This window comes from Pleurodeles waltl, chromosome 6 (assembly GCF_031143425.1).
Source record: "Pleurodeles waltl isolate 20211129_DDA chromosome 6, aPleWal1.hap1.20221129, whole genome shotgun sequence".
Classification (NCBI taxonomy): domain Eukaryota; kingdom Metazoa; phylum Chordata; class Amphibia; order Caudata; family Salamandridae; genus Pleurodeles; species Pleurodeles waltl.
The window spans coordinates 580,383,781-580,406,393 of NC_090445.1; the positions used below are offsets into that span (position 1 = coordinate 580,383,781).

The 22,613-nt window shown below is 44.8% G+C and overlaps 1 protein-coding gene across 1 annotated transcript in view; it reads left to right on the forward strand.

Annotated features, from left to right (window-relative positions):
- Positions 1-22,613, forward strand: part of SMPD2 (sphingomyelin phosphodiesterase 2) — a 136,641-nt gene that overhangs the window by 25,481 nt on the left and 88,547 nt on the right. Inside the window, exons 3-4 of the mRNA XM_069238775.1 lie at positions 1,301-1,397; positions 3,676-3,752. Of these exons, the coding sequence (XP_069094876.1) occupies positions 1,301-1,397; positions 3,676-3,752 (174 nt within the window). The remainder of the gene's footprint in view (positions 1-1,300; positions 1,398-3,675; positions 3,753-22,613) is intronic.

Below are 22,613 nucleotides of genomic sequence, written 5' to 3' on the forward strand. Positions count from 1 at the left end.
TGTCGGAGTAACAGGAATTACCTAACATCTGGCATGTTCTTTTCTCCAAAAAGAAGAGCCCTTTTAGCGCACAGCCGTCAATACCCACATTTGATATCCCATGGATAAGTGTGGCATGATCTACCGTGTTGAAGGCTGCTCTGAGGACTAAAAGAATAACGGCTGTCGAACCTCCTTGATCCAACAGAATTCTTAGTTCCTCTACCACAGGCAGCAAAGCTGTTTCTGTGCTGTGGTCTAAACCCCATTTGTGTGGAGTGGAGGATTTTGTTGGACTCAAGGAAGGCAGAAAGGTGTTTGTTAACATGTTTTTCCAGGAGCTTCGAAGCTCCTGGTAACCGGAGATCAACCTATAGTCACTCAGGCAGGCGCGGCGCAATATGTAAGGAATTGGACAAGAGAAGAGATGAAGTAATTGAATATCCTGATTGGGCGAAGCTTCTTTGTGAGCTGGTGCACTCATGATAACTTTCTTCCTCTTGTAACAATAACAGGGCAGGAGCACTGTCTTAACATCCCAGCACCCAGTTCACTCTGTCGCATTCTGGTAAAGGCAGTGCATGCTGACACGTACTTCCATTAAACAATCCTTTGTTTCCACCATGGTTGGTGCAGCCTATGCTGGGTATCTGTAGACATAAGCGCATATTTCAGGATAAGTGTCCTTCATCAGTAACAGTAACACATACAGTTTGAGGTGATAGAAATGTTTCTCAATAGTCTTTTCAGGTCACATTAACATTCCTTGAGCACAGGTGCGTCACTCAGAGCTCCTCGGCTCAACCAGCTCGAAGGAGCCTTATGAAACCAAACCGGGGCTGGATCACACTGCCTAATCACCCCAGCACCCAATTCATGCACATGGGAACAGGGCAGGAGGATGGCGGGGCAGCCGGGGGTCCTTCAGTTTACCACCCTTTACACCTTGGGCAAGATGAGTGGTTGGAAGGGTTTGAAAATACACCATCCTGTTCTTGGGCAAGGTATTGAATGGGGTCAGACATGCCCCCCTTTCGCCCATACACAATTGCTCAATGCGGAATGAGGGAATATGTGGCCCTGTTACAAGGCACAGAGTGCAATATAATTCTCCAGCAACCCTTCAGCCAAGTTCAGTTCTTAACTATAAGCTATTACTCTATCTAGAATTGGCCACTTGTACTGTAATCAAACTTTTGTTGTTTTTAGCAGTGACCCCCAGATAGTTTCATATCTGATATCTGTGTCTCGCTTAGCATAGTACACTTCTCCAGGAAGAATTACTTCTCACCCCACTTCTCTTTTCCTCTTTATTATCTAGGGCAATCCGATACTTTAGCAAGGTGCGAGCTGAGAGAATCCAACTCATCGGTGATTTCTTGAGCGACGGGCATTATGACATCATTCTCCTACAAGAGGTAAGTCCCCAAGGAAAGAGCAAAGTGTTAATGTTTATGACCATTCTAGAAATGGGTTTTAATATTCCTTGACAACGACAGATTTGACCAGTAGTAGGAAAACTTGAGGTTTGTGCCTGAAAAGGTAGCTAGCTAGCGTAAAATAAAACAAGTGTCAAACAACAACACTGAAATTTCTCCTTGTTTTTACTAACCGCTCAGTGTTGTTTTTTTAAAAACTTTTTATGACCGAGGCAACCTTTGCCCTCCCTCAAACACTGATCTAACTCTAAGGCAGTCTGCCCAGTTCTTGCTTCCTGGGTGTCAGTTATCCACATTGATACCTCCATAGGTTCTGAGGTGTTGTTAGTTACCAGGCCTCAGTTGTGGACTGAAGCATTTTGCAGTACAGTCATGTCACACACCAGTAATTGCTGTAAGGCATATGAGATTGAGAACCATGGAGAAACAAAATGCCCCTGCGGCATGTTCGATTTCTTTTTAGAGTGCAGGCTGTCCATTGTTAAGAAATACACTTGCATATACAGCACATCAAACTAAATTACCAATGGATAATTCTGACTTGAAGCATTGGGTGCACTGAGAGCTTCAGAAAAGATTTCTCCCAGCCCTAGGACCAGGACAAAAAAAACGCATTGAGTACAGTTTTGTATGTGTAAACTTAACACTGCTCTAGTCTATAGCCTTTGTAGTGTGTTTATCACAGTGGGATGTAAGTGAAATTATTAGGTATCTGCATGGTGCCTAGAAGGAATGGCTGCTGCACCAGGACCTATGTTAATGAACTAAAGTTCCCTTGAACACAAGTGAACTGCTAAGTTTCAATATGCCCTGTAACTATCACACATATTTCAGGTTTTGCAGTCATTGGGCTATTAAGGCCCGTGAAATCCGACTGGCTCTGTGGCCCCAAGGAAAGGCCCCACACATGTTGTTAATGTTAATTTGTAAAATGCATATATGCCAAAGCTTCGTGGCATAGAAAATAATCCACATATAACCATGGAGGTACTGCCAACCTTGATATGTTTCCTGAGCTTCAGCAGAGACTATGTAGTAGGAAGAAAACACGAGAGTGAATTCCAAAGCGTAGATGCTGCCACTGAGAAGACCCAATGCCGTGTGGTTGTTGTACGGGTTGCTGGACCTTCACCGAGAGCAGGCTGTCTGACCTTTGAATTCGGGCATGCTAACACCAAGTACATTTCGTGGTCATGAAGTCTGGGGACTGAAGGGGTCTGGTTTAACAGACCCCTCATCTAGTAAGGCAACAAGTGGAGTGAATGCAGAGATGCCAAGACGTGGTTAAACTGTGAAAGTTTTCTTAGCCCTGCAAGACATCAAGCTGATGCTTTTTGAATTGCTTGGACCAACACGATTCACTGCTAATGGCTTGCTCTTTTCTGATGACAGAAAAAGTGAAGAGACTGGGAATGTTCTGCTCCATGTCATAGTATTGTAATATGAATATAGTCCTACGTGTTTAGTGATGCAAAGCTGCTGTAGTTGTTGAACTAATAATGCCAATAGGAGAGTCTGCCTTTAATGGTGGTAAAGCTTCTCTGTGGAAAACTAAAACAAGCATAGGGAAAGCTAATTGGTCTGGCATTGGCTGATGACCTATTGGCTTTGCCGATGCTTTTGTTGTTTATGAATGTTTTTTGTATGGAAGAACTCATTGTGTGAAAACAATAACAGTGTAAAAGCCAATATGTATGTATTTGTAATGTAAAACCATACTTTGCACCTGTAGTCTCAGACACGAAAGGGGACTGCTTATTGTGCAGATGTGCACATTGTGTAAAAGCAGAAAGTTGTCACTCAGTCAATTAAGCCAATGCGGAAGGGGGCTGACCCTTTGCCCCATGCTGTATGTTGTGGTGGGCGGAAGCAAAATATGATGACACTGCAACAAGAGGACTCACTGAAAACCCAGATGAGTTAAACAAACTGTCTTGTGTAATGCCAGATATTAAAAAAGAGGAAGATGAATGCTAAAGAAAGTCTTGAGGGGTACGTCAAAAAAAAGACTTAAAAAAAAATCTTCTCCCACACTCAGTCCAGCCTACTTACAAAGGCTGTTGTGCAAAAAACAGTTTAGGAAACTTAATACTGGATAAACTGAAATGAGTTGGTGCTTCAAGTGGTGTTCGACCCGACTGTGGTTTTAGTGGGCAATGTAGCAACTCTCACTAGTGGCACATGCAGTGAAACTGCATAGTAATGAACCCACAAATAAATGAATTCTTTATGATTTAACACTGAACTTATTTTACAGATCTGGAGTGAGAAAGATTACATCTGCCTCAAAAAGAAGCTTTGCAACCTCTATCCGGCTTCCCACTTATTCAAAAGGTAAACATTTCTCAGTCTGTGTGCGCTCTGTACTCGTTTAGCATGCCTTCCTGATGCTTTTTAGATGTACTTGAGGGGAGACGCCTGCGCATGACTCCATGTTCCAGCTTGTATCATCTCTAGAGTGCTGTGGCACCGTCAGGCTAAACACCGCAACACCATTTGGACATCCTGCTATTTGTTCATCTCGTCAGGCTGCCTTGGATCAATCTGGACGTTAATGACATCTAGGATGTCACACAGTCCTGCACCCCAGACTACAGATTATAAGAGTACTGCCTCCTTTTACATACTGTTTATTGCCTTTTGATACAACCAGAGATGGGGGTTAACGGATGTGGAGGAGACTTCGACCTTCCACCCTCACTCCGCTGTTCAGCAGCGCCGCGCCACGCAACAAGAAGACACTTTACTGTTGTTCCAGCCAGATGCTAAGTATATCTTGATAGTAAAAATACATTTTTTCCTTTCTCTTGGGAACAGAAGCACAGTTCCTGACCAGTTTCAGCTCAGAATTTGCGCTTCACACAGCCCAGGTTGTAGCTGCGATCGTTTGGCCTTTTGGAGTTTTTCAGGTAGATGTGGTGTTCTCCAGAAAGACCCTTTTCATTTATGAAAAAGGAGATTCCAAAACCGTTTACATACTCTCATGTTTGTCGTGTGTGTCGACAGGCAAGAGAATGATGCCTAGAATTAGTCTGTCCACAGTGACACTGAAAAAAGCTGTAAATAAATGTGGACTCCTACCCTGCCAAAGGGAATAAAGTGATTCTTGGATTAATTTATCAAATCATATTGCAATTAAAGGTACTACACGAGGGAAAGTGCCTCACAGATGCAGACCAAAACAAAAAACATTTAGATAAAGCTTTGTCTCCCGTTTTTTTCAGCGGCATGAATTCTCTGGAATAAACTCTTTTCCATTAGTTCTATAAATATCTGTTTATATTTCCTTTCATTCCTTGTCCGCGTAGAGTAGTTTTGAAGATATGAGCTCTAAGTTTGAAATGGACACAGTTGTGATTTCAGCCTGGCAGGCACGGTGTCCACCTTTTTGTACATTTAGTTTACATACTGGAAACTGATTCCCACAACATATGTCCTCATGTTGGAGGGGGAAGGTCTTCTGAGGTACGGGAGTCTCTAAAGACAGCAGGGCTGTGTGCAGATTCCCAGGAAGGTAGGACATATTCTGCTAGGACCTATAACTACAGGCCTGAAAAGAAAGATTCATACTAAACAAAAAGAAAAATAACTCCTACCACGTCTCCCACCATCCTCACTAGCATCCCCTAGTGCATTTCTATAGGTTGTCTTTGTGGCAGAAGCTGAAGAAGTCTCCCCCTAGACATGCCAGGAAGCTTCACTGTCTAGAGACCATGCCTGTCAAGCAACAGAGAACAGTAGCTGATGACTCTTCACCCCCAAGCCCCTCTTGTCCCTTTTGCGCGGACTAGTCGGTGTAGTGTCAGTGTCAGGCTTCAGGGAAGTTGCTAACTGGCAGGCATAGAGTGATCATCTTCTTCAAATGAGGTTTTGTATTTGGTATGTAATGAATGAATGAAAATGGTACTTGAGAAGTGCAAGGTCTCTCAAACCGAGCATCCTGACGCTAACTCAAACACCATTCCTTAGTTCAACCATTGCAAAATAATTCAGTCGGAAGACACTGAAAAATAAACAAATGAAGAGGACAGAAAGAAAGAAGGTCCCTAAGCAGGAACAAATTTAAATTAGGCAATCACACAATGCATCTAGTGCCAAGAACTGCCAAAGTTTCAGGCTCTTCATAAAAGTGGCTTAATTAACCATAAGCCGAAAAGAACCAGGAAGTTAGTTCCAAGCCTTGGATCCCAGAGTAGCAAAATATTTGTGTCCTGTAAATGTTGGCCTGAAAGTAAGGGGTTTGAAGATCTAAGGGTTCTAAGTTTCCTTTAAAGACAGAAGTAATCAGGTAAATATTTGTGGCCAGTAACATGGAAGGGCCTAAAAACCAGAAGCAAAAATAAAAAATAATCCTCTCATGAAAAGGCAACCAATGCAATTCTCTGATCCCCTGAGAGGTGGAGCTTAATCTGGGAAGTCTGAGCACAAGCCTTGCAGCAGAATTCTGAACAACCTGTGTAGAGGTTGCTTAGAGATGCCTAAATAAAGGCTGATACAGTAGTCCAGCCTTGAAGTTATGAGCGCATAAGCTACCGCTTTCCTTGCGGCCAAAGGGAGAACATTGAAAACAATTATTAGTGAGTTGATCAATGCAAAACCCATACCTGCAACTGACAGGACTTGTGACCGAAAGAACAAAACATTATCAAATCTTACTCCCAGTGGCGGCCCGTCCCCCACCTTTTGCCCCTCATGAAAAGTGTCTGTCAGGCTGAACAAAGGTCAGCCTGATAGACACACTCCATGTTCAGCTCAGGCAGCCAGGAGCAGACATGCGCGATTTGCGCACACTCCTGGCTGCCTGAGCTGAACTTTGCTGGGCTGAGGAGGTCACAGCTCCTATGGGTGTGACCTCCTCGGCTCAGAAAAGGTGCCTCGAGGCACTCCCCTGGGTGACGAGGAAAGCGTCACCCATTGACACTCTCCCTGGGCGCTTCAGGTTTAAGCCCTGAAGTGCCCAGGGCGAGTGTCAATCAGTGACACTTCGTCACAGAGTGGGGTGGGGTCAGCAGTCTCACTGACCCCATCCCACTCTGTGACGAGGCTGGGACTGCTGCCTTCCCTCATTGGCTGACCTGAGGTCAGCCAATGAGGGAAGGCAGGAGTCCCAACCCTCCTGGGACCTGGAGGCTGAAGGTAAGCGTGTGTGTGTGTATGTGTGTGTGTGTATGTGTGTGATGTTTTAAATTGAATGCTTGGTGCACGCGTGCATGTTTGAGTGTTATGAGTGTTGTTAATGGATGTGCGTGTGTGAAAGAATGAGTGTGTGCGATCTTTTAAAATTAAAGTTTGGTGCGTGCATGCATGTTTGAATGGTATGAGTGTTGTTAATGGATGTGCATGCATGTCTGTGTGTGAAAGAATGTGTGTGTGTGTGTGTATCCCGCCCGCCCCCTCCCTCCTAAAGCTGCCAGCCGCCACTGCTTACTCCTAAATTTCTGGTCACCTCTACAGGAGGTGGATGGGCTGAGCACAAGAAAAGATTCTGCGTACCTTTTTGTGACTTGAAAAATCTATGTGATGGAATTATGATTTTTAGAGTTCCTTACAACAAAATCATCGCAACAAATGTTTTAATTAGCATTATTTTCTCTACATCAATGAATTCCTGTGCAGCATATCCTCCTCCAAACTCACCAAACAATAAAATAAGAATATCCTTGCTTTAACTGTAACACTTTCCATACTTCTAACCCTGAACGCCACTCTTTTAACATACTTTAATTGTAATTCTCAGCAGAAACCTTAACCTTACACTGAAACATTCCATACTGCTTAGACTAGCGCTAACCCTCACCTAAACCATAACCAAACTATGAGAAAAATAACCCACAAGCCTCAATGGTTTCAAAAGAAATTGTTGGAAGGAGTTACTTTTATGTAAATGATTTAGGGTCTGGTAAATAATCTCTCTACTTCTTTATGTAGGCTATTTAATTAACAGCTGTGTATTTCTGGAGAAGTTGGCCTTTTTCTTTGCTGATGGTGTTTTTAATACCTATCAGCCTGCTCAGAAGTATTTGTATATTTTATATGCTACAGGAATACAGCGGTACTACTTCAAGGACATGAATATTCTGAAAATAACTAAACTGTTCATTATAGACCCTTGACTCTCTGCCAGTGGTGCTGCCTCAACGTGGATTGTGTTTTGAATCAGAATCAATAATCAACTAGTAAATTATCCTGTACCAGGTCCTTCTGGTGCTTATTTTATTTTGAAGCAAACCCCTGACTGTAGATTTCTTTGGACATGTCAAAGTGTGCTCCTGGTCTGTTTTAAGCTTGGGGAATGTCATTATATTGACAGAGAGAATATGACTCAAGTGTGATATGCTCACCCTGCCCATTCCCTAAAGCCCTGCAGGTTGTTGACGTGTGGTAAACAATTGCTCACCCAGAGTGGAGTTTTGCCTGTAAATTAGCTGTTCCATTAAGTTAATTTGGGTGATATGTTCCATTTTTGAATGACTGGGTAGGTGGGATGTTTTGTGTGGTAATTCTCCCTCATAAAAATGTTGTAGTGGGAATTTATCCTTCATTGCCTTTGCTCAGCCAGATATGCCGAGTTTAAGCCGAACCATATATTTAGTCATTGATAATGAGTGTGTGGCCTTGTAACATGAGTGGGGGCCCGTCATACCTAGGCTACCATCTTAGGTGGATTTGCAACATTTAGCGTAAGCTGCACTGGGTGTTTACCCTACCAGATGAAAATCCTCAAGTGATGGGTTAAGGAGGTGTGGATTGTGCAAGGCACCCAGAAGGGATTGTTTTGGAGGACATATACATTTTTGGGGAGAAGTTTCATTTTCACCAGGGATATTCTTCGTTATAGATAACAGCAGGGTCATCCACTGTGACTTATCCTCTAGCATATCTGTGAGTGGTTGTGCATTCTCAGCAAATGGCAGGCTCTCATTCTTAGCAACTTTTATGTCCAAGTATTTAAAACCATCATGTGCAGTGACAATCCACTCTTGATCAGACCATATATTCCTGTCAGCTGCAGGAGAAACATTCTGATCTTTTTACAGTTGCCTACGAGGCATAAAATTACACTGAATTCCTTAAGGGCCTAAATGATGTTTGGAGTAGAATTTAGGCTATTATGGAATTAGAGGAAGAGAGTATCTGCAAATAGCTAGCAGAATCATGATATCTGCCTATTTATCCATGAGAGTTGGGTCAGTTGCTGTATGGCTAGGGCAAAAAGCAGAGGTGGCAGGGAGCACCCCCCCTTTGTGCTTCTTCCCAGTTATGAAAGGAGGCAGGCAGGGCAACCTTTATCCCCCCATGTGCCATAGGTGTATTATAAATTGTTTTTAGTGTAAGTTATAAAATGTATCCCAAATACCACGTGTTAGGAAGGTAAGCAAAAATTACCAAGATACATTATAAAAGGCCTTCTCAGAGTCTATTAGCACGAGTGTTAGTGGAGATTGCAGTTGACTATCTATTGTGATGGGTGTTGTATACTCTCCTAATATGTCTAGTAGATCTATTGGGCATGAATCCGCGTAGGCCTATACTTCTGAGGTCTGTTTTTTGTTTAGTCAGTTAGCAGGAACCTTTGCCGGTGTTTTGGTTTTGCTATTATTGAGGAAATGGTTCTATGTACCATTTGGTCTGTGGGTTTGTCCGGATTCATGATACTACTCTGTATGTCTCTTCAAGGCTCACAGGGAGTTTCCTATCTTTTTTTTTTGCTGTTGTAAGTATGCCAGGGGCAGGTTGTGTTAGAAGTATTGAAACAAGCTTAAAGAACTTAAGTGGAAGGCCCTCTGGGCCTGGTGCTTTGCATGATGATTTGTTGCAAATTGGTCTCACTCACTTCATCTATGGACAAGAGCACCTCAAGGGTCTTGCTTTGTTCTACTGTACGACACCAGGGGTGAGCCTTGTTGTGGTAATGAAGAAGCCCCACCTCAATGAAAAGGGGGCAGTTAGTGTGTAGAGATTTGCAATAGTGTGCAAAAGCATTGGCAATATCTATAGAGAGCATGTAGGTGTCACTGCGTCATCTCTAAAATATGGTAAGTGGCGATGTTCCTCTAACCTTTCAGCCCCGCCAATGTAGTAAGTATGAAACAGCTCGAAAATTTTACTTAAGGGATGAATGAAAACAGCCAGTGTCACAGAAATCTTTCTTGATCTCTTCCATCACCACTCTTCGATAAACCGACGAATAGGAGGTTGTACCTTCTCAATCCACCCTTTGAATCTTCTGCAAACTGAATGAACTCTTTGGAGGGCGTTATCAGCTGGATCACAATGGATGGGAGGTTTTAGTTGTGTTCTCCAGCTCTGAAAGGGACCCTTCTGCATCAGCGACCCTCTCAAACAGTGTTTCATAGGTCTTTTCGTAAGAGAGTCACACCCACTCCCACAGTTTTGGCCTCAAGGGCTGTTATGGATTTTTTTGTAGTAGGATTAGGCCTGTATTGTCTTTTGCCATAATTCTATTGGCAGATCTGATATTTAATTTTGTAGCCAGCACATTATTAGGTCTCAGTGTTCCAGCTTTGCGTTATGCCAGCCATGGGTTCCTGGAAAGGTAGATCAGTCCCCGATATTGTGATTGTGGAGTCACCCGTAGATTGTCCCCCTATCCAGTATGGTGTGACTTGGAGGGTTGAGGAACAAACAGTGAGATTTGGGGGGAGGGCAGCAGCCACAGGCGAATAACTCTGGAGTACAAAAATGGGCCTACACCCACAATATATGCTTTTAACCTGGGAAGCACAGTGCCCCCAGCCGTGGGTTCCTGGAAAGGTAGATCTGCCCCTGGTGTTGTGATAATGGAGTCGCCCAACAGATTGTCCCCCAATCCAGTATGGCGGGTTGAGGAACAAACACTGAGGGTTGGGGGGCAGCAGCCGCAGGCGAACAACACTGGGGTACAAGGATGTGCCTTCGCCCAGAATATTCTTTTAACCTGGGCAGCACAGTCCTACAACGCTGCACGGGTATTCTCCTCACCTCCCCTGGCCCACTCCCTCCCTCAGCATGCCACTACTTCAGGGGAGTGAGCTGTCGAGGCCCAGTCTGACGAGATTTTTACCACAGCATGGAATGGTATTACTCTGCTTTACCTGACCTGCTTCCCCAGCCTCTATGTCCCAGGTCTGTGGTGGGGCAGCACGAGGAGCCAGTGGGGGGCAATAATCTTCTATGTTGTGTGGCTTAGTGAGGTGTCATAGATCATCGGAATGTGTGAGGGTCTCCATAGGATTGGTACGGTTCGACCAAGGAGCCCTGTAATTATCTGCCTGATAACAATAACTGCATGGGGCTGTGGTGAGCGACCCGACTGCAGAAGGAAACGGCCAATGGCACCTGGACCCAGTCACGCTTACAGCATACAGGCTCCTTATGGATATGTCATTCCTACCTGTTTGCTGGCTTGGCTGGTGCTCTTCCATGCCAGTCTATGTGGTGGCAGACCCTGTCCCGAGCAGCCCAACAGGCTTTCTTTCGCTTCTCTAGGTTTCCAAAGTTGGTCACAATAGGGCGGCCCATGCCACATGCTTCAGACAAGAAGGGTTGTAGGGCCTCGTCAGGGCTGCCATATTTTCGGAGCCCTGGTGGGGCTTATCACAGCTTTGCTGACATCCCGCGGCAATTTCTTCATGCGTAGTGGCTGACTGCCACTGGAGTCACTCAAACAATTTGCCCCCACCCTCTGGGAGTTGAGGTCGGGTGGGACTCAGATGTTGGAGAATGTTTAGGACACTAGGTGGGGAGAACTAGCAATGTGCTTCCTCCATGCTAGCTACTTAGCCACCCCTCTCCACTTCCCAAAATCTGTCTTTTCGCCCAGGCCACACTTTGAAAGCAGAACTTGTCCCCTACGATGCCTACTGTGTGGCTCTTTCTTGATATGTTGCATTGTTTCGTATACTCTCTGCAGGTTTCATTACTAGACGACTTTCAAGCTCTTGCCTCTTCATTATTCTGCTTGTCGTTGGCATGTTTGCTTGGTCCTTGTGTAGGTATAAGCAGGCTGAGTGTGCACTGAATTACGAGTCACAAAACTGGGACCTTCCAGCACTATGGTTCACCCATTGTTGACGACAACATGTAGCCCCTTTGAGGAAACTGTCCCAGACCCACCTTTTTGTATACAAAGCATAAAAGTTACAATCCATATTTTTGAAAACTAGTCATTAAATTGATTATTTGCCCCAGGTATATTTTTGCACCATACAATCCCGCAGAAATGCTCTTGGGGTGTAGAATTCGTGCTTGTACCCTCTACGGCCTCCCAAACCACTCTAATCTTGCCTTCACCGCTTCCTCTCTGACCTCAATATTTAGCAGTGCCTCCTTTTTCGGGCATATTAGTATAGAATTGTGTGCATGGTCAGTGTTAATTGGGTATCTTTATGCCCTTATCTGGTTTAAAGATAAAAGCAGATACTAGAAGGTATAGACTATGTCTCAGTGCCTGGTTATTTACAGATTATAGTTTTTTTTATAAAACCCATAAACATACAGAATATTTTAACTGTGACCTCTACCGCTGGACTGGCTCAAAGGCTGATAAAGTCTTCCCCTCTCAACTGCTTTGTTTCAAGGGACACAGTGACCATTAGACACATAACCTTTAACACCATGTACAATTACAGCACCCCAGTCACTGGCCTCTCTGTGATTGGGTTCTTGTTAAATTTGTGAAGTAGGGGCAACTCTGTCTTTTGGCAGCAGTGTGTGCAGCAGAGAGCCCTAGGTGTCTCATTGGCAGGCCTGGTTTCTCTATGGACCTCTCAGGAGCACACCGGCAGAGCTGTGTGGTGGAAAGTTCCTCTTGGTGGGTATCTTTACATCTGGAACCCTATAAACCCTCATCTCAAAGCTGTCTGTAGGTTGAACATTTGTCATTAAGAACCTTTACGTTCCCATTGGCAACACTTTGTAATTGTAATGCTCTGGGCCCAGTAGACATGGTATTGACAGTAGGCTCCTTGTGGCGCTCTTTGACAGCATGTTGTACACAATCTCGAACGCTATATACAGCAGAACCCTGCCCATGGGCCCAAGTTGCAGATTCCTGGGGGATAGTTGTATGACCAAACTGTTCATGCAATTACCATGCATGCTTCTACTATGCGGTCATTACAATGCCTGCGTCTTTACCACGCATGCCTTTACAACAAAAATGTCAATGTAAAGGCATGCTTGGTAAAAGCATATGCGTGGTAAAAAATTAAGTGGTAAGTATAATCCATGTGTGTGTGTGTGTGTGTATATATCGAAACCAACAAGAGGTGTATCAGCTGGCACAAGACCACCCGTGCCCGAACCTTTCAGTATTTACAGCCCTGTTCCCCGTCTGTGCGAGAAGGGCAAGGGGGGCACTCCGGGTGGTAAGAAATCAATAGATTTATTTTGTAAAGAAAGGCAGAACAAAAAGCGTCAGTGTGTTTTGGTCATACCTGGCCTTGTTCACGATGCTGACTTACAACGAACATGCCATATTAAGTCACTTGTACATGAAAAATAAACAGTAAACAGACAACACAGTATATTTAACTAGTGCATTTCAACAAAACCATACAGCAAACATTTCACCTGCTTGTAAATTATATGTTGATATTTCGAATATAACCTCAACATAAATGTTTTCGTGCACCAAGTTCAGACAGTCTACTGAAATGTCTCATAGATCTGGGGAACTGGACCCATGTCTCCATAAATCACATTTGTAATCATCATGGAATAAATTATGCCCTAGTGGGAGAAGTTACAAATCAGTATATAAAAAGACAATTACAGAAAGTTGAATATAAACTTCAGAAACATTTTGTTTGATGGTAGGTGTGGCTGTAGATACTCAAGCTTTGCATAAGTCTGCCATCCAGTGTTGGGCTCGGAGTGTTGCAAGTTTTATTTGTTCGAAGAATCTTTTCAAGTCTCAAGACCGAGTGACTCCCCCTCTTGATGATACTGTGCATGGGTATCAAGTCCTTTGTTAGATTGTTTTCTCTCGGTGTCGGGTTCAGAAGTGTTTTCCTCTCACTCCAGTATTCCTAGGCTCTGTCTATTCCAAACTCTTCTCTTCCATCTTTCTTTCAACAACGGTATTGTATTTCAATTGCGTTTTCACAATCAAATGCACTCGACCCAAATTTCTGCATTGGGTATCGGTTTACCGCCAAAGCCCTTATCAGGCCTACTTCTCCGCATGGGGTCCTATATGTAGGGCTGATGGAATGGACTAAATTTCGGTTTTGCCCTTGATGCCATTGTAAATTCCCACACACCAACCAATACCTAGTGTGTAACTTGTGCTTGTCCCCAGAACATAAAGAGAAGAACTGCGATGCCTGATGGTCTTTTCGATCCACAAGACCCTCTGGGATAGAAGAGCGTGTTGAGTGGAGATCGCGTCGAAGACACCGGACACACTCCAGATATTTTCGGAGGAGATCGAACATGAGGTGGCCCTTTCCATCGAAGATTTGGAGTCCGATGTTGAATCTAACATCGAAAGTCAGCCACTAACCTCAGCACAAGCCGTGAGTACATCAGCCCTGACCTCTCAAACAAAGACCATCAAAAAACCATACAAACAGGTCGTCGGTCCACCACTGCCTTCCGGCCATGGTCTGATCCGAAAGTTACATTTGGATGCCCCACCTTCCGGCTCGGCACTGAAAATTGCCAAGAAGCTGTCTTGGGCATCGACCTTCGGTGCAATAGCGTCCCACATAGGCCCTGGATCGAGTCGACCCTTCGAGCCAAATGTTTTGGCTCTGAAAACGAAATCTTCCACATCTGTGTCGGAGCTGACATCTTCCACTCAACATAAGCCTTCACCTCAAAAAACTTCAGAACCGAAGATGCTGTCTTCTAAAGACTCTACTCATTCCTTGGTGGCAGCTTTACCAGTGGAGCCTTTTTTTTCAAATAATGGATGCTCGGCAGTGCCAGCTCCACATACAAAAGGGAACAGGGAAATTAATTGCTTCTCCCCCTGTCCCAATCAAGAGTGACAGAGAACACTTGTTGGGCCCAGAGGTTGACACCAACATAGAAAAGCTCAAAAAGGATTCCGATACAGCAAAAGCTATGGGGGGGCCTACGTACCACCCCACATAGAGGTAATTTTCGCCAGCCACAATTTAGGGGAGGCTTCAAAACATCATCTACTGAGCCTTCCAACTCCTAAACCAAACAAGGCACACACTTCTATAATAGAAGTTCCTTTAGAGTCTCCTACAGAGTTGCAAACAACAGAGGTAGAGGTAAGGTGTCCACCTCTGGAGGTTCTGCCTCAAATACACACCAGTGACTACTTACACCTTCCATCAACCCACACCTCTCCTGTAGGGGGAAGACTACTCACTTTCTATCCCCAATGGTTCAATATCATCACAGATCAATGGGGTCTGTCAATTATTCAACATGGTTGCTATCTAGAACTCATCTCCACTCCACCAAATATTCCCCTTCACACTTTCACATGCCCTTCTTACTCTTTTTAAAGAAGAGGTACAATCCCTTCTCTCAAAGGTTCCCCTATCATAGCAAGTGTTATGAGTATATTCCCTATATTTCCTTATACAAAAAAAGATGGGTCACTAAGACCAATTCTAGATCTCAGACCTCTTAGTCTATACATTCTCTCAGAGCATTTCCATATGTTCACTCTCCAAGATGTAATTTCCCTATTACAGCAAGGTGACTTCATGACCGCTTTAGATATGAAAGACGCATACTTTCACATCCCCATTCATCCAGCACATTGCAAATACCTCAGATGTGTCATTGTGGTATTAAAAAAATGTCTAGCGGTAGTTGCCGCATTACTCAGAAGACAACACATCCATGTCTTCCTTTACCTGGACGACTGGCTCATCAAAGCCAGTACCATCCAACAATGTCAGCGTCATACTCAGGACACAGTAGAACTTCTCCACACCTTGGGATTCACAATCAACTTTCTCATATCCCACCTGCAGCCTTCACAGATACAGCCCTATCTGGGAGCGGTTCTGAATGCTCACTCAGGGTTGGGATATCCAAGCAAAGCTCAAATTCAAGCTTTCCAAACTCTTCTTTCTCAATTACAAGAAAACCACACTTACACCGTAATAACAGTGATGCAGCTACTAGGGGTTCCTGCATTGCTATCGTTCCTCAGGCCTGACTACAAATGCATCCCTTACAGCAGTGTCTATCTCGTCAATGGGTCATCTGCAGGATCTAGTGTTGTTGGACCACCAGACTCGACTCTTTCTGAAGTAGTGGAATCCCACCAACCTTTCCAAGGGGTGGCCCTTTCACGAGCCTGTGCCTCAACTCACTCTGACTACGGATGCATCACAGACAGGTTGGGGAGCTCATCTCAACAACCTCACAATACAAGGCATATAGGATGCCATTCAACAAACTTCTCACATCAACTATTTCGAATTACTAACAGTCTTTCCAGCACTCAAAGCCTTTCTGCCAAAACTCTCCCACAAAGTGGTTCTAGTTCGTACAGACAGCATGACAGCCATGTATTATCTGCAGAAACGGGGGGACACATTTGTCTCAACTGTCCCTTCTTGCTCAGACAATTTGTAAATGGGTAATTCACCACCACATTCATTTACTGGCAGAATTTCTCCCAGTAGTTAACAACCAGTTTGCAAACCTCCTCAGTAGGATGCGGCAACAAGTCCACGAATGGGAACTTCATCCACAAGTACTTCACCAGTACTTTCAGTGTTGGGGAACTGTAGTGATATTGGTGTTTTGACCACTGACTTTGTGTCACACCACTTTGCACTTGGCTTAGATGTCCACTGTTACATTAGTGGAAATCAGTTACGGACTTCATTTTGTATTCAGCTTAGCCTTAGCTTCACTGCCACGTTAAATGTGCAAATAGTTTTCCGTACAAAACATGTTACGCATCGTGTTTTCTATTCTACGTGTTCTTTTTCTCAACAAAGAGCTAGGACATAACGTGGAGGAGTCAGTCAGCATGATAAGGATATACTAGAATAATGTGTTCGATGGCATCTGTCGCTGTAGATACGCATGTTTTGCAATAGCTCGCCATCTGGTGTTGGGCCGGAGTGTTACAAGTTGTTTTTCTTCGAAGAAGTCTTTCGAGTCACGGGACCGAGTGACTCCTCCTTTTGTCTCCATTGCGCATGGGCATCGACTCCATCTTCGATTGTTTTTTTTCCGCCATCGGGTTCGGACGTGTTCCTGTCGCTCCGAGTTTCGGAACGGAAAGATAGCTAATTTCGGAAGATTTTCGTCGGTATTGTTGCGTTCGGGATCGGCGTAGTTAGATTCAACACCGCGTCAAAGGATCGAAGAGCTCCGGTGCCCTTCGGGGTAGTTTTTCGATCCCCCATCGGGGCCTGGTCGGCCCGACTGCGTGCTGAAGAACGCCGATGGAACGGACCCCGTTCCGTTTCTGCCCCAAATGCCACAATAAATACCCCTATACAGACCAACACTTGGTCTGTAACCTGTGCCTGTCACCTGAGCACAGTGAAGACACCTGCGAGGCCTGTCGTGCGTTCCGGTCCCGAAAGACACTCCGAGACCGTCGAGCCAGAAGACTTCAGATGGTGTCCGCGCCGACAGCCCACCGAGAGTTCGAGGAACAAGAAGAGGAGGGAACCTTTTCGATCCAAGAATCGGACTCCGAAGGATTCGATGATACACAAACCGTGAGTAAGACGTCGAAAACCACTCAGAAGAAGATTTACAAGGCCCAGGGGACGCCACTGCCACCAGGCCATGGCTCCACCCATAAATTCGGTGACCGACCGTCGGCACCGAAAAAGGCCCAAACAGTGCCGAGATCGTCCGACTCCGGTTGAGACACCGGCACGCAGCCTTCTCGGGACCGAGAAAGTGCTGGAGACAAGCATCGACACCGAGATACCGGTGTAGACACGGCTCGACGCCGAGACAGCGGCACCGAAGAAGATCGACGCCGAGAGGTTTCAGCCCCGAAAAAGGAAAAAGTCACCTCGGAGCCGAAAAAAGATGCAGACAGGGTTTCGGTTCCGAAACAAACTGCAACCGACCCAGCTTCAGGCTCTTATACAGAAGAGCGCTCGCTAACCTCCCAAATGCAAAAACATAGATTTGAGGAAGAGCTACAATCAACTGATGTGGACCATACGCAAAAGCGTATTTTCATACAGCAGGGTACAGGAAAAATAAGCACCCTTCCCCCTATTAGAAGAAAGAGAAGGTTGGAGTTCCAAACTCAACAGACACCACAACCAAAAGTGGTGAAAAGAGTTACCCCACCACCCTCTCCTCCGCCCGTGGTTCACGTCTCACCAGCACAAACTCCATCACACTTATCAGCTCACACCACCATGAGCCAGGGTGACCAAGATCAAGACGCATGGGACCTATACGACGCCCCAGTGTCAGATAACAGTCCGGAGGCATACCCTACGAAGCCATCTCCACCAGAGGACAGCACCGCGTATTCTCAAGTGGTGGCTAGAGCAGCACAATTTCACAACGTAAGCCTCCACTCAGAACAGGTCGAGGATGATTTTTTATTCAACACACTCTCCTCCACCCACAGCTCATACCAAAGCCTGCCTATGCTCCCTGGTATGCTCCGGCACGCAAAAGAAATCTTTAAGGAGCCGGTCAAAAGTAGGGCAATCACACCAAGGGTGGAAAAAAAGTATAAGGCGCCTCCTACAGACCCGGTCTTCATCACTACACAGCTGCCACCAGACTCTGTCGTTGTAGGAGCAGCTAGGAAAAGGGCCAACTCCCACACATCTGGAGATGCACCACCCCCAGATAAAGAAAGCCGCAAGTTCGATGCAGCTGGTAAGAGAGTCGCAGCACAAGCTGCAAACCAGTGGCGCATCGCGAACTCCCAGGCACTACTTGCGCGCTATGACAGAGCCCATTGGGACGAGATGCAACATCTCATTGAACATCTGCCCAAGGACTTACAAAATAGGGCAAAACAAGTGGTTGAGGAGGGACAGACCATTTCCAACAACCAGATCCGCTCCTCCATGGACGCTGCAGATACAGCTGCACGGACAATTAATACATCGGTAACTATCAGAAGGCATGCATGGCTCCGAACGTCTGGATTTAAACCAGAGATTCAACAAGCAGTTCTCAATATGCCTTTTAACGAAAAAGAACTGTTCGGTCCAGAAGTGGACACAGCGATTGAGAAACTCAAAAAAGATACGGACACTGCCAAAGCCATGGGCGCACTTTACTCCCCGCAGAGCAGAGGGAATTACAGTACATTCCGTAAAACAGCCTTTAGAGGGGGGTTTCGGGGTCAGAGCACACAAGCCAGCACCTCACAAGCAACACCGTCCAGTTACCAGGGACAGTATAGAGGAGGTTTTCGGGGACAATATAGAGGAGGGCAATTCCCTAGGAATAGGGGAAGATTTCAGAGCCCCAAAACCCCTACTACTAAACAGTGACTCACATGTCACTCACCCCCTCCACACAACACCAGTGGGGGGAAGAATAAGTCACTATTACAAAGCATGGGAGGAAATCACTACAGACACCTGGGTTCTAGCAATTATCCAACATGGTTATTGCATAGAATTTCTACAATTCCCTCCAAATATACCACCAAGAGCACAAAATTTGACAAAACATAATTCCAATCTCCTGGAGATAGAAGTACAGGCACTATTGCAAAAGAATGCAATCGAATTAGTGCCAAACACACAAATAAACACAGGAGTTTACTCACTGTACTTTCTGATACCAAAGAAGGACAAAACGCTGAGACCAATCCTAGACCTCAGAGTAGTGAACACTTTCATCAAGTCAGACCACTTTCACATGGTCACACTACAAGAAGTATTGCCATTGCTAAAACTACACGACTACATGGCAACTTTAGACCTCAAGGATGCTTATTTCCATATATCAATACACCCATCGCACAGGAAATACCTAAGGTTTGTATTCAAGGGCATACATTACCAATTCAAGGTACTGCCTTTCGGATTAACAACCGCACCAAGAGTCGTTACCAAATGTCTAGCGGTAGTCGCTGCACACATAAGAAGGCAGCAAATACATGTGTTCCCATATCTGGACGACTGGCTAATCAAGGCCCATTCGTTAATAGAGTGCTCAAATCACACAAATCATATCATACAAACCCTCTTCAAACTAGGGTTCACCGTCAACTTCACAAAATCCCAAATTCTGCTGCGCAAGGTACAACAATACCTAGGAGCCATAATAGACACATCAAAAGGAGTAGCCACTCCAAGTCCACAAAGAATTCAAAATTTCAACACCATCATACAACGCATGTATCCAACACAAAGGATCCAAGCAAAGATGGTACTACAACTCCTAGGCATGATGTCTTCATGCATAGCCATTGTCCCAAACGCAAGACTGCACATGAGGCCCTTACAACAGTGCCTAGCATCACAGTGGTCTCAAGCACAGGGTCATCTTCTAGATCTGGTGTTAATAGACCGCCAAACTTACCTCTCGCTTCTGTGGTGGAACAACATAAATTTAAACAAAGGGCGGCCTTTCCAAGACCCAGTGCCACAATACGTAATAACAACAGATGCTTCCATGACAGGGTGGGGAGCACACCTCGATCACCACAGCATACAAGGACAATGGAACGTACATCAAACAAGACTGCATATAAATCACCTAGAACTTCTAGCAGTTTTTCAAGCACTAAAAGCTTTCCAACCAATAATAGTTCACAAATACATTCTCGTCAAAACAGACAACATGACAACAATGTATTATCTAAACAAGCAAGGGGGGACGCACTCCACGCAGTTAAGCCTGATAGCACAAAAGATTTGGCATTGGGCAATTCACAACCAAATTCGCCTAATAGCACAATTTATACCAGGGATCCAAAATCAACTCGCAGACAATCTCTCTCGAGATCACCAACAGGTCCACGAATGGGAAATTCACCCCCAAATTCTGAACACTTATTTCAAACTCTGGGGAACACCTCAGATAGACTTGTTTGCGACAAAGGAGAACGCAAAATGCCAAAACTTCGCATCCAGATACCCACACAAACAGTCCCAAGGCAATGCCCTATGGATGAACTGGTCAGGGATATTTGCTTACGCTTTTCCTCCTCTCCCTCTCCTTCCTTACCTGGTAAACAAACTCAGTCAAAACAAACTCAAACTCATATTAATAGCACCAACTTGGGCAAGACAACCTTGGTACACAACGCTGCTAGACCTATCAGTAGTACCCTGCATCAAATTGCCCAACAGGCCAGATCTGTTGACACAACACAACCAAAAGATCAGACACCCAGATCCAGCATCGCTGAATCTAGCAATCTGGCTCCTGAAATCCTAGAATTCGGACACTTGGAACTTTCCCAAGAATGTATGGAAGTCATAAAACAAGCCAGAAGGCCATCCACCAGGCACTGCTATGCAAGTAAATGGAAGAGGTTTGTTTGCTACTGCCATATTAATCAAATACAACCATTACACACAACTCCAGAACATGTAGTGGGTTACTTGCTTCACTTACAAAAATCTAACCTGGCTTTCTCTTCCATTAAAATACACCTGGCAGCAATATCTGCATACCTGCAGACTACCTATTCAACTTCCCTATATAAGATACCAGTCATTAAAGCATTCATGGAGGGCCTTAGGAGAATTATACCACCAAGAACGCCACCTGTTCCTTCATGGAACCTAAATGTTGTCCTATTTGAACCCATGCACTCCTGCGAAATACAGTTCCTAACCTGGAAGGTGGCATTTCTCATCGCCATTACTTCCCTAAGAAGAGTAAGCGAGATTCAGGCGTTTACAATACAGGAACCTTTTATTCAACTACACAAGAATAAGGTCGTCCTAAGGACCAATCCTAAATTTTTGCCAAAGGTTATTTCACCGTTCCATCTAAATCAATCAGTGGAACTTCCAGTGTTCTTTCCACAGCCAGATACCGTAGCTGAAAGGGCACTACATACATTAGATGTTAAAAGAGCATTAATGTATTACATTGACAGAACAAAGAACATCAGAAAAACTAAACAACTTTTTATTGCATTTCAAAAACCTCATGCAGGAAACCCAATATCAAAACAAGGTATAGCCAGATGGATAGTTAAATGCATCCAAATCTGCTACCTTAAAGCTAAACGACAGCTGCCCATTACACCAAGGGCACACTCAACCAGAAAGAAAGGTGCTACCATGGCCTTTCTAGGAAACATCCCAATGCAAGAAATATGTAAGGCAGCCACATGGTCTACGCCTCACACATTCACCAAGCACTACTGTGTAGACGTGTTATCCGCACAACAAGCCACAGTGGGTCAAGCCTTATTAAGAACATTATTTCAGACTACTTCCACTCCTACAGGCTGATCCACCGCTTTTTGGGGAGATAACTGCTTACTAGTCTATGCAAAACATGCGTATCTACAGCGACAGATGCCATCGAACTGAAAATGTCACTTACCCAGTGTACATCTGTTCGTGGCATCAGTCGCAGTAGATTCGCATGTGCCCACCCGCCTCCCCGGGAGCCTGTAGCAGTTGGGAAGTTACCTTCAACTATTTGTATATGTATCATCTCAACCTTAAATAAGTGCATACTTAGTCACTCCATTGCATGGGCACTATTACTACAATTCAACTCCTACCTCACCCTCTGCGGGGAAAAACAATCGAAGATGGAGTCGACGCCCATGCGCAATGGAGACAAAAGGAGGAGTCACTCGGTCCCGTGACTCGAAAGACTTCTTCGAAGAAAACAACTTGTAACACTCCGGCCCAACACCAGATGGCGAACTATTGCAAAACATGCGAATCTACTGCGACTGATGCCACGAACAGATGTACACTGGGTAAGTGACATTTTCATTATGGTACAGCAGCGAATGGCTTAGGCTTGGGAGAGACACCTTGGGAAACCGACCAGTTCCAACCTGTTTCTTTCAACCCAGACCTAAAATAGCATGCATTTCTTAATACTTCTTGCGCAGCAGGAGGAGTTTTTCCAGAAAGACCTTTCCTCGTTTGTTTAAGATACATAAGTGACCCAGGTCGACAGTGGGAGATTCACAGACCTCAATCAGGATTTTAGACGTCAAATGCCTGATATATTTCCTGTGAGGGTAGAGTTCTCTCTTTCTCATTTCAGTCGAACAGGGTCATTGACTTGCTGGTAGGAGAAAGATGA